At 36.5% G+C, this 19,494-nt stretch overlaps 3 protein-coding genes and 1 pseudogene across 4 annotated transcripts; 3 read left to right on the top strand and 1 right to left on the bottom strand.

The window, feature by feature from the left end:
• The first annotated feature begins 3,526 nt into the window (after positions 1–3,526).
• Positions 3,527–6,612, top strand: LOC18033826 (protein NUCLEAR FUSION DEFECTIVE 4). The gene is made up of 2 exons (XM_006422568.2): positions 3,527–4,756; positions 5,903–6,612. The coding sequence occupies exons 1-2, from the start codon at positions 3,576–3,578 to the stop codon at positions 6,384–6,386; spliced, it is 1,665 nt and encodes a 554-aa protein (XP_006422631.1). The 5' UTR covers positions 3,527–3,575; the 3' UTR covers positions 6,387–6,612.
• Positions 6,613–8,219: 1,607 nt separating this feature from the next.
• Positions 8,220–11,022, top strand: LOC18035620 (anti-sigma-I factor RsgI6). The gene is made up of 7 exons (XM_024178986.1): positions 8,220–8,512; positions 8,622–8,656; positions 8,743–8,899; positions 9,090–9,262; positions 9,384–9,485; positions 9,643–9,789; positions 9,906–11,022. Exons 1-7 carry the CDS (start codon positions 8,437–8,439, stop codon positions 10,878–10,880), a joined length of 1,665 nt encoding a protein of 554 aa, XP_024034754.1. The 5' UTR covers positions 8,220–8,436; the 3' UTR covers positions 10,881–11,022.
• Positions 11,023–11,479: 457 nt separating this feature from the next.
• Positions 11,480–14,055, top strand: LOC18035173 (annotated as a pseudogene).
• A 26-nt stretch (positions 14,056–14,081) lies between these two features.
• On the bottom strand, positions 14,082–16,823 carry LOC18034036 (thaumatin-like protein 1). Of its 2 annotated transcripts, none has more exons than XR_002904260.1 (4): positions 16,523–16,823; positions 15,559–16,231; positions 14,656–15,161; positions 14,082–14,537 (listed from the first exon to the last, which is right to left on the bottom strand). XR_002904260.1 is itself a non-coding variant. In XM_024178987.1 (4 exons), exons 1-4 carry the CDS (start codon positions 16,614–16,616, stop codon positions 14,763–14,765), a joined length of 1,077 nt encoding a protein of 358 aa, XP_024034755.1. In that variant the 5' UTR covers positions 16,617–16,823; the 3' UTR covers positions 14,606–14,762. The 2 variants fall into 2 exon arrangements, 1 of the variants encoding a protein (XP_024034755.1); XM_024178987.1 differs by lacking the exon at positions 14,082–14,537 and having other exon boundaries at positions 14,606–14,772; positions 14,862–15,161.
• Positions 16,824–19,494: the final 2,671 nt, after the last annotated feature.

Below are 19,494 nucleotides of genomic sequence, written 5' to 3' on the forward strand. Positions count from 1 at the left end.
GTCCCTAAGATCCTCTCTTTCATTTTTTTTTTGGGGGCATTTTTATTAAGCATATTAACTCCACAACAATTATATTATTTTATTCGTGACGTAATAAAATAACTCAAATGCGTCGTCTCTTTTCATTGTCAATGAATCATTTGCAATTCTTCTAAAATATAATTCTTACAAATCGACATAAATCATGTGACCATGCAAACGTCAATTTAACATGCATTTGCTTATGAGATGTCCAATCACTTATCACTATTTTATTTATTTTTTAAACAGCTTATCAAATTTTATTTCTAGTGATGATTTTAGAGAAATTATCTCTACACCTATTTTCTTTTGTTACATCCACATTTACCTACCATAAAATTTTAACATTTACTTTGCACTACTTTTGTTTTTAAACTTATATCAATCAACCATTTTAACGCTGAAAATAATCATTTTACCCCTAAATGAATTAAGATATTATTTTATTCTACAAAATTTTAAAAAATATAAAAATTATAATTATAAGAATATCTCTAAATTCAACGGAACAAATAAATCTCAAAATTTAAGATGATAATTTTTATAAAAAAATAACATCTTGTAATTATAATTTCATTTAATTTTTATAATTAAATTAAGTGTAGAGATTGTACAGTTACAACAATTAATATGAAAAAAAGCTCCCTATAATTATTGTAAGCTTCCCTATAATTAATATTAAGAAACTTCCTTATACAAATTAAATGAAATTATGATTGCAAACAATTAACATGATAATTTTTAAATGAAATTATATTTATAAAAAAATTAACATATTGGATTTAAAATTTATTTATTTTATTAAATTCAGGGGTATTCTTATAATTCTAATTTTTTATTTTTAAAAATTTTGTAGAATAAATTGTCTTTAATTCACTTACTAATAAAATAGTTATTTTTTAGTATTAAAGTGGTTGATTGATCCAAGTTTTAAAATAAAAGTAGTGTAAAATACATGTCAATTGTTTGTGGTAATTAAATGTACATATAACAAAAGAAATGTGATGTAGAGATAATTTCCCATAATTTTACCATTTCAACATGTAACGTACATTATATATTGACAAATAACATTAAAATTATAGATATAGTCAAAACATGATGGACTCACTTTTTTTACCTCACTCCATTGTCAGAGTTACAGTAGTAATTAAACGATTATAAATTTTATCAAAATTCAATTTTATAAATTGCAATTTTATAGTTGATTAAAAAAATTCTCATGTGCAGTAATACAGATGCCTATATATATTTTAAAATGCATCATCAAGGACATACTACACTATTTAGTTATAATTTAATATTATATTGTATCTAGATAATTTTATTAAGCCCCAAATCCATATATTAAAACGTGACAAGTGCATTTTCATTTTTAATTATTGATCCCTATCTATGCAAGATTTTAAGTTGGGTTACTGATTTAAAAAATATAATTTACTCAACCAAGCACCAAGGCATATGTTATTTATAACTTGAAATTTATTATTATCTACGGTGATCTTTTAAATTTTACTTAAATAAAATAAAATCAAATAAAATCGCGAAAATCTTAGCGCGAGATCTCGCCATGCTACCTGCCTACGAGATACGATCTAATAAATGCCAAAAGCTGACAACAAAAAACCGTGCCGTTTCACTATCACGTGACGTGCCAACGACGACAATATTTCTGTTATCATACGTCATACCAGTAGCCAGCTCGCGTGTTTGCTTCTTCATCTCATGAGAAATTTAAACACTCAACGACACACCCCATCCCATTCAAAATCCAAAACTTTTTTGCTTTTATTTTTTCTTCAATTTGTAATTTTGCTTTTTCCTTTTTTCTTGAAAAATCCGGCAAAGTTTTGTTTAGTTCTTAAAGGGATAATAATAACTGGATCCTTGGATTTTCATTAAAACATATTTACCTAGAAATTTACAAGTTCAAAAAATTTCAAGGCTATGATAATGAATAGTTTTGGAGCAAGTAAATAAAGAGAGAATTTAGTTTTCATATATATATATATATATATATGTGTGTGTGTGTGTGTGTGTGTGTGTGTGTGTGTAAAAGCCAATTCAAATTGAGAATTATTTTCCGAGTTTGATTAAAAAAAATGAAAGTTTGATTTTAGCCGAAATAAACTGAGTTCACTTAGATTCGTAGAGAATTTTACTATGTCTAATTATTCCATACCATTACAAAAAAGGAAATTATCATTTTAGTACCAAAATTATGTCAGTACCAAGGTTTGCTAAAAAGTATATTTTACTACCAAAGTTTTGCGCCGTTATCAATTCACTACCATTCCGTTAAGAAAATGTTAATGTTTAATGGAAATTGAGTTAGAAGTCGATTTTACCCACAATAGTTTGATAGTAAAATGATAATTCCCCTAAAAATTCGGTAGTAAAATGATAATTCCCCTAAAAACTTGGTAGTAAAATGATAATTTATCTATCAAATTAACAGACAATTTTACTCTTACAACTGAAAATGTCTTTGATGTCCTTATGACATCAGCAATAGTTTGGTAGTAAAATGATAATTCCCCTAAAAATTCGGTAGTAAAATGATAATTCCCCTAAAAACTTGGTAGTAAAATGATAATTTATCTATCAAATTAACAGACAATTTTACTCTTACAACTGAAAATGTCTTTGATGTCCTTATGACATCAGCAATAGTTTGGTAGTAAAATGATAATTCCCCTAAAAATTCGGTAGTAAAATGATAATTCCCCTAAAAACTTGGTAGTAAAATGATAATTTATCTATCAAATTAACAGACAATTTTACTCTTACAACTGAAAATATCTTTGATGTCCTTATGACATCAGCAAATTTTTAATGTTGTTAACAGAATGGTAGTGAATTGATAACGGCGCAAAATTTTGGTGGTAAAATACACTTTTCGGCAAACCTTAGTACTGACATGATATGTCAGTAAAACTTTAGTAGTAAAATGATAATATCCCAAAAAATAAATCAAGAAAAATAAAAAACTAAGCCAACTTATATGATTTTTGGGAACTCAAAATAGACCTTAACAAGGCGAGCCCTGTGAAAAATTCAACCATTCAAAAAAATAAAGACTTATAAGAAATAATTCAAGTTGGTTTATTATTCAAATTTTAAAAATTAATTATTGATATTATTAAATTTGTCCAAAAAATTTATGAAAACTAGTGTATTTTTTCATCATAAGTAAAAAAGGACAGTAAATTTTTTAAATATATAAAATTTTCTCGAGTGAGTTCAACTTGCGTAAAATTTCCAAAAACGAAAAACTAGATAAAAATCAACTTGCAATGCAAATAACAGCACGGACCGTGAAGTCCAATAACTTATACGTGGTCCCACAATCCTTTGAAGGACAAACGAAACGCAACCGTACGTGTCGCTTTATTGGATACAGCAACAAACTGAAAAGAAAATAAAATAAAATAAAGTAATGATAAAATATTTTATTACAAAAAAAGGAAATTTAATAATAGAAAAAAATTCAACTTTAAATACCCCCCACTATCTGCGTTTTCCAAAGCTCCCACCAAATCTTCGAACATTCAATGGGCTTCGAAGTTTCTTACACTTCCTCCGCCGGCAAATGGCTTGGCTTCGTCACCGCCGTTTGGGTCCAAGCCATCTCCGGCAACAACTACACTTTTTCTAACTACTCTGACGCTCTCAAAACCCTAATGAACCTCACTCAACTCGAACTCAACAACCTCTCCGTCGTTAAGGACATCGGCAAAGCATTCGGCCTACTCGCGGGCCTAGCCTCCGACCGGATTCCGGCTCCAATCATCCTCCTCATCGGCTCCCTCGAAGGCCTCGTCGGATACGGCGCACAGTGGCTCGTCGTCAGCCGCAAAATCCAGCCGCTCTCGTACTGGCAAATGTGCGTCTTCCTCTGCATGGGCGGCAACAGCACTACGTGGATGAACACCGCTGTGCTCGTCACGTGCATCCGTAACTTCCGCCGTAACCGCGGTCCCGTCTCTGGGATCCTGAAAGGCTACGTCGGTCTCAGCACCGCCATATTTACCGACCTCTGCAGCGCCTTGTTCGCCGACGATCCGGCGAAGTTCCTCTTCATGCTCGCCATCGTCCCCTTCGTTGTCTGCCTCGGCGCCATCTTCTTCCTCCGCGAGACGACTCCGGCCTCCACTGTCGACGAGGAGAAAGAAGAAGCTAAATACTTCTCAATCATCAACACCGTCGCCATCGTCGTGGCGTTGTACCTGCAAGTTTACGATTTCTTGCCTAACAAAAGTGAAACTCTCGCGTTGATCTTCTCTGGTATTTTGATAATTCTCTTAGCTTCTCCGGTGGCCATTCCGGTTTATTCTTTCATAAAGAGCTGGAACTTGAACCGGAAAAGAACCGAACCGGATGTGGAAGAGCAACAAGTGGTGGAGCCGTTGCTAAACGGGGAAACTACTGGAACAGAGGAGGTGGTGGCGGTGGAGGATACTGTGGTGGCGGTTGTGGCGGTGGAGGAAGTGAAGAGGAGGCCGGTGCTGGGGGAAGATCACACGATATTTGAAGCGATGTGGACCGTTGACTTTTGGATCTTGTTTGTTTCGTTTCTTTGTGGGGTAGGGACTGGCCTGGCGGTGATGAATAACATGGGACAAATTGGGTTGGCTCTTGGATACGTCGACGTTTCGATTTTCGTTTCTTTGACGAGTATCTGGGGATTTTTCGGTAGGATTATATCGGGTTCCGTCTCGGAATACTTTATCAAGTAAGTTCTAGGTCACTGCTTAAACCTTAGCTCGTATTTTTTTATTTTTTTAATTAAAACTGTAAAAACGACGTCGTTTCTAGTTCCTATTGTCTTTGCGCATGATTATTGCATGACTTTTATTTGTTTCTTTATTTGGAATACTCGATTAGCTCTTGACCAGAATCGGGGTCTAAGCTTGATTTTGCTCAAGGCTATAAACAAAATCTTCGAATGTTTTGTTGAATCTATATATGACTACTGAGTTGGGTTTGTCAAGAAGGAATTGACGGATTTTTAATGTATATATATGTTCTATATATCTTATTTTTCCCCTTTTGGGGTTATGTTAGATCTTATATTATATACTTTGTGGGGTTTAGTAGCTTAATTAGTGTGGTACAAAAAATTTAATGTAACAAGTAGCTCGCAAGATTTAATATAGAACTTGAGAGGTTACGCTAGTACAGGTAAAGAAATACTTACATGCCTATTTGATTTTCTAAGACCCGGGTGAGGAGAGCTACTTTGACTTGTCGTTGGGTGTAAGGATAAACAGAGCTTCATTGACTTGTCGTTGGGTGTAGATTAATATGTGTAGCCGTGAAGATTTTTCTTATTACTCGATGTTGCTTTCACTCCATGTCTCCGTTCCTTCTTTTAGCAGCAAAAAAATATGAGAGTCAAGTATAGGTTCAGGTCTTAATTCTCTCAGACAAAGAGAGAAAAGAAAAATTATTATATAATGAAATCAAGTGGGGTGACATATCTTTCTAGCTTTATTTTAAAGATTAGTGCGTTGCTTTCTCTTGCTCATGATCACTTTTTAGAAGCAAGAATTTGGAGGGAATTGCTTTAACAAAGTCAGTGGCAGGATGGTCCATTGTTGAGAATGAATAGAATATTTCTTGGTATCGAATCCTTTTGAAATCCCATGGCTACAGTGTCTTTCAGGTAAGATTTTTTGGGCCGGCGCCCGTTGCATTCACTTAGCTGAAATGTTTGAATTGACTTATGATGAATTGGCTAAAGCTATTTCTATCCTTGGAGTCAAATATTGTGTGCTTTCAATTTTTGGATCACTTTCATCTGGGCCAGCTTAATTAATTTAGGAAATTGTTTGATTCACAATAACTTACTTCTATTATGATATTTTCTTGTTTGCAGGAGAGCTGGAACACCAAGGCCAATTTGGAATGCAGCTTCTCAAATTTTAATGGCAGTTGGCTACATTCTCATGGCTGTAGCCTTGCCTGGTTCACTATACATCGGCTCAATCATAGTAGGCTTATGCTATGGAGTCCGTCTAGCTGTCACAGTCCCTACCGCTTCTGAACTATTTGGTCTCAAATACTATGGTCTAATCTACAATATCTTAATCCTCAACCTTCCCCTTGGCTCCTTCCTTTTCTCTGGCCTGCTTGCTGGATACCTCTATGACGCACAAGCTACCCCGACTGCAGGAGGCGGCAACACTTGCGTCGGAGCTCACTGTTACCGACTTGTGTTCGTCATCATGGCTATGGCATGCATTGTTGGATTTGGTTTGGACATTTTACTTGCAGCTAAGACCAAGAACATTTACACCAAGATTTACAGGAGCAGGAGATCGAAGAAATCGTCATCGTCGACAGAATCTAATGGACATTAACACAATTTGAGCAGCAGTGATTGGCCAAGAAGTAGGATTGATGAGCCTTTTTGCTCCGTGATATCCGAGTTTCGCGATTAGTCTGTTAGATGATGCCTTATCAATAAGGCGAGCATTGCCATAATTATTATTATTTGTTGGACTCTCTATGTAAAGTACCGAGAAGATATGGTGTGATTTTGTGTTATACTTTTGTACTTGTATGTAACGCATTAGAGCTTGTGCATCTCTTTGTATTTTAAAAATTGTGAAATTTTTTTATTCCTTAATTATTATTATTTTTTTTTTTTGAAAAACTCGCTCATCAGACTGTCTAGCCCTGGCTAATAAACAATTTTAAAATTTCTCATAGCGATAAGCCCCAGGTGACCCAGTTCGCTGAAATCCCTCGTGAATGCACGAAGGCAGTAATAAAGTCCTTGAAGTTGGGCCTGCGATGAAGGAATGTGGTAAGCTAGTGGGTCGGATTTGTTTTATAGCGTATTTGAGGACATTCCTATACTGACCAATGGAAGATGAAACTTGAAGGTCACAAACTCATCAGTAATCAAAGAGCCTCCTGAGAAGTTACTAAGAAGGGTCCGCTCCATACAAAAAAAGCTCCTCGAAAATGAATTGTTGATGCAAGCAATAGGGGCTGAATTAGGTGGCGGCTTTTCCCATTTTGGTCATTGGAGGAACTCCCAACGTGAAATACAAAATTCAAAATGGAATTTAGGGCTTTAATTGAAATGTGGCTTATTTTAATGAAGCTATCTTACTACCATTGTCTGATATAACACCGCAATTTTTTTTTTTTGGGAATGAGCCTAATGGTATTTGTTAAACTTACAACGTGTGTAAGGATAGTTATAATCAATAAAGCTACGCTTATTTTACTATGATACTCGATCATAATATGTGTATACGAAATTTTATTAAGTGTAAATGAACAAACGTTGTAACTATTGTAACATTCATAAGTTTTGACTTGTAAGGCAAACTAGCTCAATTTTTCCAATGTGTAAAGTATCAATCAAGTAGAGCTCTCAACAACATTCAACCACGCGGATGAGGATCCAAGAAAGGCGTCTTTGGTGTTCAAAGGTTTGGTTTCTTTTCAGTTCAATATTTCATTTCATCTCCTACTACGGAAGGCACGGACTTGTGGGATATCATAGTACCATGCTTATAACGCAGCAGAGGAGTCATGGTCCACTGTAACATGCGCGCATGCAAAGTTTGAGCACTCACGGGAGCCTGTAGTAACAAAAGCTAGGACTTGAAACCATAGCGTGCGCATTTTCCTTTCACAGGAGGCACAATTATATGTTTTTTGCCATACCCATTTGTCTACATATCACTTCCCATTAACTCAGTATCCATGATCCCTGGGAAACTTACTAATTATTAATTTCCATTAGAAAGCTAGTCTAAGGCAATGGCACAAAGTACGGGTCAAATGTTAAATATTGGACGTGTGTTTTGGCTCCTCCTTAAGTTTGACATATGCTTTGTTATTTCCAAGAATGCCCAAGGCTCTTAAACTGCTTTGACATCTAAAGTTTGATTCTTAAAATAATATTACGATCAATCTTACTTTGAGAAACATATTCTAGACTCTTCATTTGGCAATTAGCAGCTCTGTTACAACATTCCCATCAACACATGCAAGATAGCCTAATGATTAATGAAGGATTGATAAAGCCATATTAACAAAGTAATAAATGTCCACGTACACGCACGGGAGTTAAGGATTGCTTGAACAAAGTGTCTGTAATGAATCCAAAACTGTACAAAAGTTATGCTAAAATACAAGCAAACGTACTCATTTTAAGTTCACATGAGGCTTTCCTTTGCAAGTGAGCAGACACGGATTAACCACTCCAAATCTGCCACTGTTTCCCTCGTGAGCTGTGACCAATTCACCTCCTAAACCTCAGTAAGTGCACGGATCCCTTTCTCTCTGAAAACTCCATTATATTGACGGGGTCAACTTCAAGAAATGAGATGTTAAAATTCCAATATATAAGCACAAGTCAGCCTCTCTACTTTATATCAGCAGACGAACATGAAATACACTCCTACTTCTGCTGGATTCTTGATTTGTTTCGTTCTTTTAGGAGCTTCCTTGGCTGCTTCATATGGTGCGGGTCTCTCTCATGTCTCAATGATTAATGCTTTCGTTATTACAAAGGGGGTTTTTGTTATGTTCAAAATTAATTAGTTGACTTGTTGAGAACTTTTCTTTTGCAGACGGGCCATTGTATGATTTTACTGCTTACACCGAGGTAAACATTTACATATGGTGATTAATATTATTAATAGTTTCTAGTTCTATTGTTCGACTGATATGCACAATGTTATTTGGCTGCAGTGTAAAGAGCTGCCAGAGCAGCCACTCTACAATGGAGGAATGCTCAAAAATCACCCTCCAGAAAATTTCAGTAGCATTGCCCACTTCTCGACTGGTTTCTATACACCAGCTTTCATATTGCACAATCTCACACCGGGCACCATCTACTGTTTCTCTAGTAAGAATCCTTATGTCTCCATGAATTTTTACTTGCCTATGCACGTCGCAAGGTACTGCAATTAATATGCTAATGCTTTCACCGGGGCAAAGCTTGATTCAGTGTCCTTGCAAAGGCGAATAAAATATGCACATTCTAGCCCCTTACATTAGATGTTGCAATGGTTCTTATTTTCTCTACTGCATAACAGTTTGGTTGAAGATTGAGGGTGCTAATTCGGCTCACGTAAGGGCAAGCCTAAAGACAGAGAACTCAGTGTACAATTGTGTAGGGTCTGCTGCTGCCAAACAAGGATGCTGGTCATTTCTCAAAGGCGGATTTGTTCTTGATTCGCCATCAAACTTATCTATATTATTCTTTCAGGTAATTTCGCAGCCGTAAAATCAAATATCACATCGCATATTACGCTTCTTAAGGCAAAATTGAGCAACGTATATTGTTTGGAGATGAAATTGACCCTTTTGCTTGTATGTTGATTATTTAGAATTCGGATGACAGGGATATCAATATAGCAGTTGCTAGCGCTTCGTTGCAGCCATTTACTGATGAGCAATGGAGGTTCAACCAGCAATATATAATTAACACTGTAATTACAAGTAACACTTGTTTATTACTATGTAATTGTTGCAATATATCTTGTGCCAAAATCAGTCAAAATTTTAAAATGCCAAACACTTTCATATAGTTTCGTGATCTGTTAAATGGAAAACTAATTGCACAAATAACTCTGTTAAACAATACAGGAAAGGAAACGGGCTGTGACAATCCATGCAGCAGATGGAAGTGGAGATACATTACAAGGGGCAGAAATCACAATAGAGCAGGTCTCAAAAGATTTTCCCTTTGGATCTGCAATTGCAAGTACAATTCTTGGAAACTTACCCTATCAGGTAACCTATTGCTTTAATTGATTCAATGTAAAAGTCTTCGGAATTGCTATTATGTATCCCATGAAAGTCTTGTCACACTGCATTCTACAATAATGCGATTATTCTGATGGTTACAGAAATGGTTTGTTGAGCGATTCAATGCAGCTGTATTCGAAAACGAACTGAAATGGTATGCAACAGAACCAGAGCAAGGCAAGATCAACTACACTATAGCAGATCAGATGATGGAATTTGTTAGATCTAATCAACTAATTGCCAGAGGCCACAATATATTCTGGGAAGATCCTAAATACACACCAGCATGGGTTCGCAATCTCACTGGTCCTGCACTACAATCAGCTGTCAACTCCCGGATACAAAGCCTGATGAACAAATACAAAGAAGAGTTCATACATTGGGATGTCAGCAATGAGATGCTTCACTTCGATTTCTATGAGCAGCGACTAGGCCATGATGCAACCTTGCATTTCTACGAAACAGCACACCAATCAGACCCTTTAGCAACTCTATTCATGAATGAATTCAACGTGGTGGAGACTTGCAGTGATGAGAACTCAACCGTCGATAGATACATTTCAAGACTAAGAGAACTGAAAAGGGGCGGGGTGTTGATGGATGGCATAGGCCTAGAAAGTCACTTTACAGTTCCAAATCTTCCTCTCATGAGAGCTATCCTAGACAAACTGGCCACACTGAATCTCCCAATTTGGCTTACAGAAGTCGATATCAGCGGCAAACTCGATAAGGAAACACAGGCAGTTTACCTAGAGCAGGTATTAAGGGAAGGCTTCTCACATCCTTCAGTGAACGGAATAATGCTTTGGACAGCATTACATCCTAATGGGTGTTACCAAATGTGCCTGACTGATAATAATTTGCAGAATCTGCCTGCTGGTAACATAGTTGACAAACTTTTGAAGGAGTGGCAAACTGGTGAAGTAACGGGTCACACGGATGGCCATGGTTCATTTAGCTTTTACGGCTTCTTAGGTGAATACACAGTGAGTGTTAAGTATGGCAATAGAACTGCAAACTCAACATTTTCGCTCTGTCAAGGCGATGAAACTAGACACGTTACCATTCGAGTGTAAGGCATAGCAGATTATAATTATATTGCAGTTGCATAATGGTTCGTATGTATGGTGCAATCTATTAGATCAATCCCTCAAATCAAACACAAACAATTATATCTCATCTGTAAGATCACCAAATCATGCTGTAGAGCTTAAGTCAACTTTTTGAAAAAGTTGCGATCCCTTTCAACATTTCGATTACAAAGTAGCAAGGGGTAATATTTTGATCGTACCTAGTTGTTTTGAAAACCGTAATTGATTCATCATTTGGCAATTAGCAACTCCGTTTCAACATTTCCGACGATGCAAGAGAGGATCAGAGAATGATTTGTCTTTAAAATAAAGCCAAATTAATTGACAAACGAATAAATGTAATCGCATGCAATGGCAAATTGGAAATTAATTAAGTAATGTACTCTAAATAAGGATTACTTTGAAAAACACGTGTAATTATTTTAATTTAGTCCACATAATGAAGCTCCTGTTTGCATGTGAGCAGGAGCTGGATTGCTCAGAATCTGCCACTATTTCCGGCCTCGTGACCAATCGCCAATCTCCATTAATTTCTCTATATATTATAACACAAATAAGCGCTCTGTTTATCTCAGCATACGAACATGAATCACACTCTTACTTCCACTGGCTTCTTGGTTTTTTCCATTATTATTGGAGCGTCCTTGGCTGCTTCATATGGTTCAGCTCTCTCTCACTGCTTGATACTTAATGTTATGATTACAAATAGGTTTGTTAATGTCATCATTTTGTTTACATTTGTTAACTTGTTGAGAACTTTGGTGTTGCAGACCGGCCACTATACGATTTTACTGCATACACTGAGGTAAATTTTTTTTTTTGGGTAATTAATAAGTGCTTTGATTGAACTTGCTGTGCCTAGTAAGTTGCATTGCTTGATTGAAGTACATATATGTATATATGCACATATCTTGCTTGGCTGCAGTGTAAAGAGTCACCTGAGAAGCCACTTTATGATGGAGGAATGCTGAGAAAGCAGTCCCTGAAAAATCCCAGCTGGGTTGCCTACTCTGAGACTAGTTTCTATACACCGGCTTTCATATTGCATAATCTCACACAGGGAACCATATACTGCTTTTCTAGTGAGAATCATTTTTATTCGACAATTAACGCATTGTTATCAAATCTATAGCCTATGTTACACAAGATTGTCCAATTTATAACTTTATATGGTTATGCTTGCACCAGGGGTATCAAATCTATAGCCTACTTTAAAACAGTTTGGGTTAAGATTGAGGGTGCCAACTCGGCTGACATACGCGCAAGCCTAGAGACAGAAAACGAGTTGTATGATTGTGTTGGATCTGTGACTGCCAAACAAGGATGCTGGTCATTTCTTAAAGGTGGATTTGTTCTTGATTCATCATCAAACTTATCTCTACTATTCTTTCAGGTAAAATACATCAGATTGAATATTACTCTTCTTTAGGTTGGCATTAGTGCAAAAATGAGCAAAATACATTGTTTGAAGATGAAGCTGAACCTTTTGCTTGTATGTTGATTATTCAGAATTCGGATGACAGAGATATCAATATAGCTGTTGCTAGCGCTTCACTGCAGCCGTTTACTGAACATCAATGGAGATTCAACCAGCAATATATAATCAACACTGTAATAACTAGTAACACTTCTTTACTACGCTGTATTTGCTAATACAAATAATCAAAGTAAGATACTGACCTTCGAAAAAAGAAGAGACTTATAAAAACCAAGAGGAACTCTTTTAGCATTTATAAGAAATTAGAGCGTCAAATTCCAAAACTATTAAATGGTTCTGTTATATGAAAGACTTATTTCATAAACACTAAAGAGGAACCCTCTCAAATGTATACAGGAAAGGAAACGTGCTGTGACAATGCATGTAACCAATGGACATGGAGATATACTGCAAGGAGCAGTAATCAAAATAAAGCAAGTCTCAAAGGATTTCCCACTTGGATCGGCAATAGCAAGCACCATTCTTGGAAATTTACCTTATCAGGTACAATAGCGAGTACAACGAACAGTCTTTGAAATTGAAATTATGAAGGAATCAACGTGTCGTATTACATTGTGAGCTAATTCTAATGTGATTATTTTAATTATCACAGAAATGGTTTGTTAAGCGATTCAATGCAGCTGTGTTTGAAAATGAGCTGAAGTGGTATGCAACAGAAGCAGAACAAGGCAAGGTCAACTACACTGTAGCAGATCAGATGATGGAATTTGTTAGAGCCAATAAACTAATTGTTAGAGGCCACAATATATTCTGGGAAAATCCAAAATACAATCCAACTTGGGTTCGTAATCTTACAGGATTCCAACTACAATCAGCTGTCAACTCCCGGATACAAAGCCTAATGAACAAATACAAGGAAGAATTCATACACTGGGATGTTAGCAATGAGATCCTTCATTTTGATTTTTATGAGCAACGTCTTGGCCCTAAAGCAGCCTTGCATTTCTTCCAAACAGCACACCAGTCAGATCCTTTGGCAACACTATTCATGAATGAATACAATGTGGTGGAGACTTGCAGTGATGTGAATTCAATGGTTGATAGCTACATTTCAAGACTACGAGAACTCAGACGCAGTGGAGTGTCAACGGATGGCATAGGCCTACAAGGTCACTTTACAGTCCCAAATCTTCCACTCATGAGAGCTATTATAGACAAAATGACAACGCTAAAACTCCCCATTTGGCTTACAGAAGTCGATATTAGCAGCAAACTCAGTAAGGAAAAACAGGCAGTTTATCTAGAGCAAGTATTGAGGGAAGGTTTCTCACATCCTTCTGTGAGTGGGATAATGCTTTGGGCAGCATTACATCCTAATGGGTGTTACCAAATGTGTCTGACAGATAATAATTTGCAAAATCTACCTGCTGGTGATGTGGTTGATAAGCTTTTGAAGGAATGTCAAACCGGGGAAGTAACCGGTCACACTGATGCCCATGGTTCGTACAGCTTTTACGGCTTCTTAGGTTAATACAAAGTGAGTGTTAAGTATGGCAATAGAACTGCAAACTCAACATTTTCGCTCTGTCGAGGCGATGAAACTAGACATGTTACCATTCGATTATAAGCAACAGCAGATAATATAGCAGTTGCATAAGTAGCTCATAGTTCATTGCCTCAACTCAAAACACCAAATCAAATAAATTTCAACTGTAAAATCACCGAGTTATTCTGTAGATCTAACACAGAATGGATGGTTTAAAATGTGAATGGCACAGCAATGACTTTGAATCAGAAAAGTTGAATGGCAATCATCACGGTTCCAAATAGAAGCCAGCTTCATATTACCGTATCTAAGGACAATGATCACAATTTAAGGCTTTATTCTAATCTTATTTAGAATTTTTTCTTTTTTCTGTACAAAGATAAGATATTACATTAGGGTTTGGCCCACAAGAATGTGATATTCCGATAGTGTTCACCAAAGTCTTGACTTTCAAACATCAATGATTCATTGCACAAGCACAACCCCACCAAACAAAGCTGTAAGGTTACCCCATAGCCAACAAAAAAGCAAAAGCACCACCACAAAACTTGCTACAATGGGAATCAATCTCTCAGCAAACAATCTTGTTTATGTATTCACATTACACAAATCAAAACAAGTCTCTCTCTCTCTCTTGTTACTTTACAAATTGTTGAACCTAGACAAGAAAAAGAAATTGTCAAAATACCATCAAAGATCTTTCAATTGATTCTGCTTTGTTTGCTTTTTAACCCTAAAAATAAAAGCTCGAGTGTGAATGGGGAAAAAAAAAGCACCTTATCTTCTCAGAATTATGCAGTAACAAACATTGAAAATTTTTCAGAATCTTGAAGGGGATGGTGGGTGGTGTTTTACATGTGGAATGAGAATCTAGTCAGCTTTCTTAACAACGGCTGCAAAAACATGCAAGGAAAGAATTCACATCAAAGAACAAAAACCCCTTAATTAATTTTGAAGTATAGAGAGACATAACTACAAGTACCCAAATGAAAACACAAAAGAGGAGAAAGCTGCAAAGGCCACAAGTGAAATTTGTAGAGCACTAATTGAAGCTGTTCTTGTTGAATCCCCCATGGCCAAACCGGCTAAATATGACCCATCTGCTAGCATCGCATCTCCAGATGCTGACCCAGATCCAGTAACTGTACCGGTCCCGGTTCCAGCACCGGAACCCGGATACCCTGAGCCGGATCCGTCAGCTGAGTACTCTAACCCCGATCCTGCACCCTGCTGCTGTGATGTGGCTCCAGCCACTGGAGTTGAATAACTTGAAGATTTCTGACTGCAAAATAGACATCGAGACAGAATTCATGAATCAGTCTTGCAGGATGTGTAATTGATGCTCAGAATCTTTAGTTAAAAATTAAGTACACTTGAATCTAACACATTTATGACATTGATAGCATCATTAACTACACCCATAATCTTTAAAAAAAAATTAAAACATAAAAAATTAAAATCATAATAAAGGGAATCTTTGGCATTTCCAGTTGGCCACCACCATGGGTGTCGAGTAACAATTAACAAACAAACTTGTAGTACGTAATCAAACCGCTATGAAAAAGTTCAAAAAGTAAAGCTTAATAATCACAAATTAGATGCTAAAAATGATTAAATAAAATAGCAACCCACCCATTAAAGAAAAGAAAAAGACTGAAAAGCAGATAATAGGAGCTTACCTAGGAGAAGAGGAAGGGCAAAACGTCACCGTATAGTCGGCACCAGTGCAGGTGAAAGTGCTCGTAGCATCATCGTAAGCGTAGCTGTAAGATTTCGGACAGGCAGACTTAAACACCTGAGAATAAACTGACGGCTTACACGTGGCGGGTGTATTAAACGCGCCACTGCAACAGTACTCGGCACTCCCAAACGCCTCACACGCGCTCTTGCAAGCGTCGCCCTCGCCGACCCTCAACTCAGCCGGACACTGCCGGTTCACGTCCGTGGAGCAACCCGTCGTAGAGCAGAGACCCGACCCGCCCGAACTCTCCACAATCATGGGCAAGTTGTACCCGTCGACAAGGCTGACGTCATAGAAGTCCTGCCCGCCCGACCCGAGAGTGAACTCCGCGAGAGTCGCGGGCGGGGCGGCTCCGAGACCGTTGCATTCAACCTGGCCCGAGCCGCAGTCCCCTGTGAGGCATGACCCGGATCCGGATCCGTCGAAGTTACAGCGGGTTCGCCCCCAGAACCGGCCAGACCAGCCTGTAGGGGCTACGAAAGAGCGGGAGGAGTCCTGTGGGAGCTCGAATCCCGTGCTGTCGAGTCTAGGGCTGCCCGCATTGGCGAGAATTCCCGGCCATATCGTGTAGTCACATTTGTTAACAAATGTAAAGGTAGCACTTAATACACCTGCCAAAAACATTAAAAAAAAAAGCCCAGAAAAAAATTAAATTTTTTTGTTATTGTTATGACAAATGTGAAAAACTAAGCTAAAAAACTTAAATGCTAGAGGTTTTTTTTTGTCTTTTTTAAATTAAAATAGCCCCAAGAAAATAATATTTTTGGTTAAAAGATAATGCAGCATGAAAACACGAAGACCATGTAGTAGAAAAATGCCACAAGCTGTTACTATGTGAGTGTGCGAGAGAAGGTTAGCTATGAAGGGAAGATGAGCAATGTGTTTTGTTTTCGGTGGGTTACCTTGAGAAGTTGCAAGAAGAACAATGAGGGGAAGAATGAGAGAGGTGGAGGTACAAGAGGGGAGATCCATGAAAAGGGTGGTTGTTTTTTGCATCAAGTTGTTGCTTGATTTGGGTTTTGGCTGAAGTGGAGATGACAATGAAGGGTGGTGATGCAAGGGTTTGGGATTGAGGGTACAATGGCAATGCCCATAAACAAGTGGGAGTGTTTTTCTTGGGAGAGATGGGAAAGTGAAGTGACAGAGTGAGTGAGTGAGGGTTAGTCCAAAATAGCTGTATTGTGTTATTAATAGTACTCTTTTTTTCTTTTTTCTCTTTTTAAACCAGTTCTTCTGAGTTCTGTCTTCCAGGTTACTGTTTTCTGTCTTGTTTTTTAGTGTTGTGGTGTTTGATAATATTGTATATTGATCGCATTTCATTAAATTTGTTTTCATAGCATATCTTTTCCCTAAACTTTGCAAAATTACATTTATTGTCTTCTGCACATGAATCCAACCGGCAGCAGCTATCCACTAGTCAATGATTCAAATGGATTAGGGCTTTGGCGGAGCGAGAGTGCGACCTCGATTCTCTTCTCATCTATAAATAACTTGAACTCTGAGCACATTTCAATTTTGTTAGTGTAGATTTTAAAATTATACGAAATTACATTTCTTAATAGCCCTATTAAATTTCCTAAAGTTTTGACTTTGGCAAAATTGGTGTGGTAAATTTTTTTAAAATTTGTTTATTTCACAACTTTCTCTACTTTGATATAAGCTTTTAATAGTTAATAGGGTATACACACACACGATTTATTAAATAAGTACTACACTTCTTTTAACATTATAACTTTAATATTTTAATAAAAAAGACAATGATATACAATATTTCATAAATCTTACTATATAAATAAAAGGCTATTTAAACTTATGTTTATTTTAGTTATTACATAATAAAATAATATTTTCATAATAAAATTTACCAAATGTTGTATTACTTTTTAAATTGATGGTAACTACAGTAACATAATTTATTAGGCACTAAATTATATTTTTAATCAAACGCTTATTTATATGCACAGTAAAAGTAACTTATTTCGTTCGCTGCCATAGTTTTAAACTAATCTTAAATAAAGGTTATTTGTAGGAGAATTTCCGTTATTTGCACTGTTAATCGTTGTGCTGATTAAAACTACTTTTGATAAGTTTCTATTATTATATTATTTGAGTTACAACATGAAATTAAAAAAGAAAGTGTTGAGTTTCTACAAATATTTTCTTGTATAATAATAATATTATGAATCATAAAGGTTGAATTTCAATTTAAATCCTAATTATTTTGTGTCGTTTACTTACTAAATAATAAACTTTATAATCTCCAACGGGCTGGTTAAAGTGTAATGTGGTTGCAGGGGTCTTTAGTTCTCATGACAGTTTCAGCTTTGGAGGAGTAATAAAAAATTCTGGTGGTGCATTTGTTTGGCAGCTAAGTGTCAACGCTTCCCTAGTTTATTTCATCCCCGCGAGACAGAAGCTATGACTGTTCATGAAGCTCTTAGCTGGATGAAAAATTTGAAGATCTCTAAAGTTATTCTTGAAATAGATTGTCTGAATGTGTACTCACCTTTAATTACTCAAACTCCTAACCCTAATGGGTTTGGTTTAATTATTGAGGACTGTCAAGAATTAGTTAAGCTAGTTGAAGAAGTAAGATTCTCTTTTGTTCGTCGATCTGCGAACGTTGCTGCTCATACAATAATTAGGGTGGAGGGTTCTATGTCAGGTCATGGAGAGTGTAGGTTTGTTCCACCTCCGTGGTTATATTTGATGTTGACAATATCTTATGTTTAATGAAATTTCCATTCATCAAAAAAAAAAAAAACTTTATAATCAGCATAATAAATGGATAAATATACCATCAATTGAAATTTAAATCGAAACTCGGTCATTAGGATTTTCGGCTCTTTCTTGCAACCAGTGTATATAATGATTACGTGTGTGCCACACAGCCACAGCCAATCAATTATAAGGCCTTGGCATCACTTCCTATCCGAGGAAGACGAAACAGCTACCATTTTCCAGTACGTGAATCCCCATAGTAAAAGCGTGGCGACACTACGTGATTCCCTCACACTCAAAACGCTCAAGTCAAATAAATAACGGAGATTTGGGAAGAGCAGGCCCCACCAGTTACCTTCCTGATTGCGACACCTGTCACTTTAGTCTTACATCAGCACCCACTAGTGCTGTCACTGATCCGCGTCACTATTACAAAAGCTGAGATGGAGACCCAATGGCAAATGTGGATGCGCTTGCACTGGCTACACGGTTGCCACGTCATACAAAATGACCGTTTGGGCAATGCCACGTGGGAGAGTGGGTAGCGGGTCCAGGCGAGTGTTAAGTGTGGGAAGCAATAATGGAAAGAAAAGCATTGGATTCCATATTTTCTCTTCTTTTCATGTGCATTGATTTTGTTTCTCTATTAATGTTTCTTTTTTTTTTTAAAGTATTAATGTTTCTTTTGGTAGCCCAAAATTTTGACTAAAATTATGAAAATGGTGAACAATGAAATACAAATTTTTTCCGTCTCTTGTCTTTTGCCTCAAAAGTGGGAAAAAAAGAATTAATAATTATAGTTTTTGTTGATAAATTTTATTTCTAGCAAATTATTTTCTATAAACTGAATTACATATGCTATTTACTTCCAAGCGATCAAAAAGTGAATTAGAAGAACTCGCTTCATGGCCCATCGCTTGGGGAGTAGTTATCTAATTAAGACATCCTCATCTTAATATAGAGGTTTTTTTAATTAAAATTTTAAAGTATAAAAAAGTTGAGAAATTTTTAAATTTTTATAGTTTAAGAAACTTAAAACTTAAAGTATATAAAGTACATGATTTATGTATTTTTTTAAAATTTTTTACGCGCTTTAAAATCTCAAATTAGAACATATATGTATATGTGTGGGTATGTGTATACATATATATAT

Source organism: Citrus clementina, unplaced genomic scaffold (assembly GCF_000493195.1).
Source record: "Citrus clementina cultivar Clemenules unplaced genomic scaffold, Citrus_clementina_v1.0 scaffold_8, whole genome shotgun sequence".
In the NCBI taxonomy this organism is placed as follows: Eukaryota; Viridiplantae; Streptophyta; class Magnoliopsida; order Sapindales; family Rutaceae; genus Citrus; species Citrus x clementina.